The 5,614-nt window shown below is 51.2% G+C and overlaps 1 protein-coding gene across 1 annotated transcript; it reads right to left on the bottom strand.

Moving 5' to 3' along the window:
• Positions 1–588: 588 nt before the first annotated feature.
• LOC125523037 (uncharacterized) lies at positions 589–1,654 on the bottom strand. Its single transcript, XM_048688074.2, has one exon. The coding sequence runs from the start codon at positions 1,565–1,567 to the stop codon at positions 731–733; it is 837 nt and encodes a 278-aa protein (XP_048544031.1). The 5' UTR covers positions 1,568–1,654; the 3' UTR covers positions 589–730.
• Positions 1,655–5,614: the final 3,960 nt, after the last annotated feature.

The raw sequence follows: 5,614 nt of genomic DNA, 5'->3' as shown, positions 1-5,614 counted from the left end.
GCACAGGGTCATCACACGTACAATATGATCAGTACCATGTTACCAAGAAATGTACATACCTGTGGAATTTTTCCAAACCACAATTTCCCTCCATACAAAAACAAGAAACCTAGCATGACTAGAGCTGCTAGCTGCTAGACTGGCTTGCTTTGGTGTTAAGATTCCCAGTGTCCCCTCTGACAGTGTTGATTAGCTGTGGTTCTAATATCAAATTAAGCAAATGGATCAACGACATCAGCGACGCAGTCAAAAACATGTAGGCGCTGCATCACGTTTATCGGTTTACCCCTTCTTGGACTACTTAGTTTGTTTAGTTTGAAGGTGTGATCAAGTTGCATATTTTAACTGTTCGGTTTTATGGGAGGAAACTGGTGTGCGTAAGTTAGGATCGATAACGACTGAATAGATCCGAAAGTAAGCTTGTTAATTTGGCGATTATGCTTTCTTTTTGAATTTTTTGGGCGATAATGCTTCACAAAAGCTTGGATATATTGCACTGAATTGTTGGCTGTAAATGAAACGGGCAAGTGCTTCACAAGAGCTTGGACATATTGCTGTGAGTACTATTCATGTCAAGAAGCACAAGTCTGAACAAGTGTAGCAAAATCTTATTCTTTGTACTAGCTTCTTTCTCTGTACACTGTGTAGTGACAAATCAGCAAAAATATACATGGTCTAGCTAATTAAGTTCTTTTTCTTCTATGTATACATGAAATGACTAGCTAGATGATTAGATGGTGGGCGTCATGATGTTGAGCAGTGAAACTCTGGTCTGCACAATGCTCCTGAACACCAAGTCGCAGGCGCCGTCGCACTCGTGGAGGCACCGTTCCAGCGCGCACAGCCTCTCCATGGCCACCTCGGCCGTCTCCTGTGCGGTGACCTTCCTGGTGGCGAACGCCGGAATAAACGTGGCCGTCTTCTTGCAAGTCGACGCCGCAGACGACATGGACGCAGCGGCCGAGAACAAGGCCGCGGAGGCCGCAGCGCTGGCAGCGGCCGCCTCCACAAGAGCATAGGCCATCTCGGCCTCCTCGCCGCTAACGGCGACGAGGTTCAGGCGCGCGCACTTGGAGGAGATGGTGGAGACCGACGCGGCGAGGCGGGCGAGGTCCTTCTCGGCCCTGTGCTGGGACCTGGAGGCGGACGCGAGCCTGCCCGTGTCCCCTCTGCGGAGTGCAGTGCGGGACTCAGCGGCGGCCTGCCTGAGCTCTAGGAGGCACTCCTGGAAGCCCTGGTGCGCGTCGGCGAGGAGGAGGAAGGCGTCTAGAAGGCGGTCGCCGGTATTGCTGGTGGTGCACTGAAGCGCGGCCACGGACGCTGGGAGGAGGAGGAGGTCGGCGAGCGCGGCGTGGAGCGCGTGGATGTTGGCGAGGCCGGCCTGGAGGGAGGCCGTGTCCTGGATCCAGGAACGGACGGCGGCGATGTGGGCGTGGAGGTTGGCGAGGAGCGGGTGGGAGGAGGTCGTGCCGGGGAGGCTGACAGAGCGGAGGTGGCGGGACGACTTTGAGAAGGACCTCGTCGGGGTGAGAGGGAAGGAGATGGAACGGCCGAAGTTGGGAGCCATTTCGGTGGATCGGCGGCAGGCTAGCTAATTGCTTCTTCTTCCTATTGTGCGTGAGAACTGAGATGAGATGAGATGTGAGAACTGAGGAGACCGTAGACGTGCTATATATGCAATGCCAAGGAGGAGGGTGGCTTGACATGCAAGTGGTGGTTGCACGTGTGGGTTGCCGGCAGCGGCGTACGTACGTGGGGGACATGATCCGCCGGTGGAGGAGAGGAGGAGGTTGCCGGGACGCCTCAAAGTCAAATCTCAACGTACCAAAGCAACGCCATCGAACCACCATGGCCGTGCATGTGCATGTGCAGCGGCCGTGCAGTGTGGATTAGGTGTCATGTTGGGGGTCGACTTGGTAGCACAGGTGTTGGACATGCATGCACGCACGCACGCTCAAGATGTATGAATGACCTAGACTGGCACTGCTAGCTGCTGGCGCCGTTGGACAGCCGGCAGGACGTATGATTGGAGTAATGGAAGATGACTCATTGGGCAGGACAATGCAGCGGAACACGGACATCCACGATCTACCGTTGGATGGATGATGAGTCCAGGTCATCCTCAACGCACGCAACGTGCAAATTGTGCTGTTGCTCAAGGTATATTCGGTCCCATCTACGCAAGTTTTGGCATCTACGCACATGCCGGAGCGACTATCTTGGCGTACGTAGGCACGCCAACCGGACACGCGGATGGCGAGTGGCGAGTGGCGACGAGATCGATGGGATGAGAACTCCGCAATAATCGGATCCGAGCCGGCGTGCAATTTTCTCTTATGCGTTGCAAGTTGGGAGACATGAGAGATTCCATTTGTCGCTTCGTTCAGTGGAGACGAAAACACGCACACCACATGCATGACCTGCATGGTTGGCTAAACTTAGGTGGATGGACATATAGTTCCCTCACTTGACTATTAACGATGCCGGAAAACGAGAGCAGCGCCGGCGAAGACTGTCGACCCGAACGAGGCTGAACCATGACCTTGACAGAGACTGGACGTTGCTGATAGCAGCAGAGAGCTACAATGTCTTAGATGGAGCTACGGAGGCGAGGAAGAGGGTTGACTGGTGCAGGTTCGAGGTGCAGGGTCGTCGCCAACGCTAGAGAACATGAGACTTCGAGAGATGAACAGGGTGGTGGTTCAGGGGAAGGCGATGTAGTGAGGCTCGAGGGGAGTGAGGCGGGGATTGGGAGGCGGTTACACACGTGTTAGTTGGTGCCGCATAGGGAAACATATCATGTGGAGGAAGAAGATGTACACTAAATTGTCCGAAAGGAAGAAGAAGCTCACTTGGCCCCTTGTTTCAGAGCCAACGCTCACAAATTCAACTGCCCGAAACGTTTTTCTCAGGCAGCCGAGAGATAGGTCCTCCCCTAGTTAATTCCGTAACATGATGATCCTTACCGGGCTAGATCCAGTCTTCCGGGGTTCGTGCCTATTGCGGCTCGTTAATGCCTACCGGCTAGGGTTAATCAGCGTCAAGATGTGGACCAGTTTTTAGTGCTCTCCTTTTTCGATGACGGCGAAGGTCGTGCGTGCTTGGTAGTCACGGCCAGGGTGGCATGTAGCAATACAACCGCTTGCATTTTTCTTATTTTTTGTTGCTTGTATAAGTATAGTCTTTTTATTGTTACTATTATGAATACGAGTAGTGTATACCTACGGGTGTATATCTTAAGAAAAAAATGCCGACAAAACACACAGTACGTACACATATGCGATCGTACAGCAGTTAGCTAGAGCTAACTGCAAAATTAGACACTCATTTGGAATCCAACTACTTCCACGCTAACTTCTTCCGTATCTTTATCGATCCATCAATCAATTGGGGGCGCAATTATACGCTTCAAGCAGTGCATGTATGATTGTGTAGATTTGACGCTTAATGAATGGTGCATGCGCACGAATGGGTTGTCGTCGTCTTACAACACTGCTGATCATAATCCATAATGTTGTACACGAATGGGTTGTCGTCGCCCTTCCACCCAATTCTCTAGGAACATACCTACTGTTCGTCTGGTAGCAGCTGCTACTAGCCTACTACCCAGATCGACCATACTGATTTTAGCTAATCATGCACCAGCTGCATACTCTGCCTGGACAATCCTAGTAAGCTAATCATGCTGGTTTCCGTAAACACTTGATGAAGCTTCATTGATGATATCTCCATGGATACAATATTAGTATGCTTGTAGCCACCTCGATAAGCTACTAGTTAATCGTACATAGGGAAAACCAGCTAACCACCGGATATACCAAGAGAGATTTGATTCTAGATAAATTATATCTGACAAACGGTGTAACTGGGTTATGCACACCATTAGAGCCTGTGGTGGTCCAGGTTAATGACAAAATTGAGCCATATTTCAAAACTCACAAAGGGCTAAGACAAGGGGATTGACGGTGTCCTGGACTAGGGGGTACTCACCACGTCGTCTTCCGATCTATTAGATTGGGCCGAGGCCCCCCATGGCCGTATACTCATGGGCTAGTTCGGACAGCTGCCGCATACAAGGAAGATTTCACAAAGACTTGGCGATCAAGACAAGGACTTCACCCCACCGGCGTATTCGGCTAGGACTCTTGTTAACCTAGGCCTCTGGTGCATTATATAAACCAGGGCCAGGCTAGTCAATAGAATATACAGAACAACAAATCATACGATGGCTAGCTTCTAGGGTTTAGCCTCTCTGATCTCGTGGTAGATCTACTCTTGTACTACCCATATCATCAATATTAATCAAGCAGGACGTATGGTTTTACCTCCATCAAGAGGGCCCGAACCTGGGTAAAACATCGTGTCCCCTGCCTCCTGTTACCATCCGCCTAGACGCACAGTTCGGGACCCCCTACCCGAGATCCGCCGGTTTTGACACCGACATTGGTGCTTTCATTGAGAGTTCCGCTGTGTGATCGACAAAAGGATCGATGGCTCGCCTGCAGATCAACTGCAACTTCGGCGTCTTCGTCACCAGTTCGACTGGTCACCTTGGTTCGACCAAGAATTGCGCCCCGTGTTCGGATCACCATGTTCGGACGAGGGACTTCATCAAACATCAACTCCGATCTCTATCAAGATCACGGAGGAATCATCTATGGAGCTCGGGGGCTCAACGTCAACATTGCCCACAAGCGACCGCGCTGTTTATTTTGGACAGCGAACTCGTATCTGCCGCCACCACCACCTCGAGTATCTCTTTGGTGGAATTGTGCGGAATTGAATCTATAACAACCCTGGAAAATTTCGTCGAGTTCCGATGGAGGAATCTTTGGCAATCCACGATATACCGGAGCCCTGTCAAATCTGGATGGGAATTTGGATGAGTTTAGGGCGTGGTGTCCAGCTTCTAGCTCGGACGTCCTTTGGAAGATCCAACCGTTGATCGGCTGCGGAATTCCTATATCTACCACCTCTCAAAATTTCAGCTCGATTCGACCGTCCAAACTCCGGAAACCTTCCGATTAGTGCATCACTTTTTGGATCTGTTTTCTGCGCGAAAACAAATCCGACCCGAGTTCATCTTTTTTATGAACGGGATTTCGGACATCCCTTTTGAAGGAAGTTTTGTATGAGGTATTGTGTTTCGTTCCCGAACACATCCCACTAACTTTAAGATCTTTTAAACATGATCTTCAACATCATGCTGGTGTCAAACCAGTCCGGCAATATTACTCCACGGCTGTCGACCTGCGCTAGACACGTCGTCACTTTAGCCGAGCTCAACTTCTTCAGATCATCATCTCGGCAAGCCGAACAAGAGTCCGGCATCACGAAGGATAAATCATCATCAACATCGCCGCCCCACGGATTACATGGAGCGGGCATACCGGCACCGCCGCACGGTCGCTTCATCAAGCCGGCATCGACCACGTCACGACCTGCATCGACAGGGCCGCACTATTGCTTTTCCAAGCTGGTGTCCGTCACGCCGACCTACTTCGACTCATCGGCTGACGTCGAGACTTTGACATCTCGGCTGGACCGGGGGCTTCGCCATCTCTTCATCAACCTACTCCGGACACTTCGGCGTCACTAGCCGACCAGCTCCGTC

Source organism: Triticum urartu, chromosome 7A (assembly GCF_056163025.1).
Source record: "Triticum urartu cultivar PI428250 chromosome 7A, HENAU_Tu73, whole genome shotgun sequence".
Lineage (NCBI taxonomy): Eukaryota > Viridiplantae > Streptophyta > Magnoliopsida > Poales > Poaceae > Triticum > Triticum urartu.
This window is presented reverse-complemented; position numbering and strand designations above follow the sequence as displayed.

Bases quoted from the DNA above. Each gene is read 5' to 3' on its own strand.
- LOC125523037 (XM_048688074.2), bottom strand. From the start codon at position 1,567: ATGGCTCCCAACTTCGGCCGTTCCATCTCCTTCCCTCTCACCCCGACG.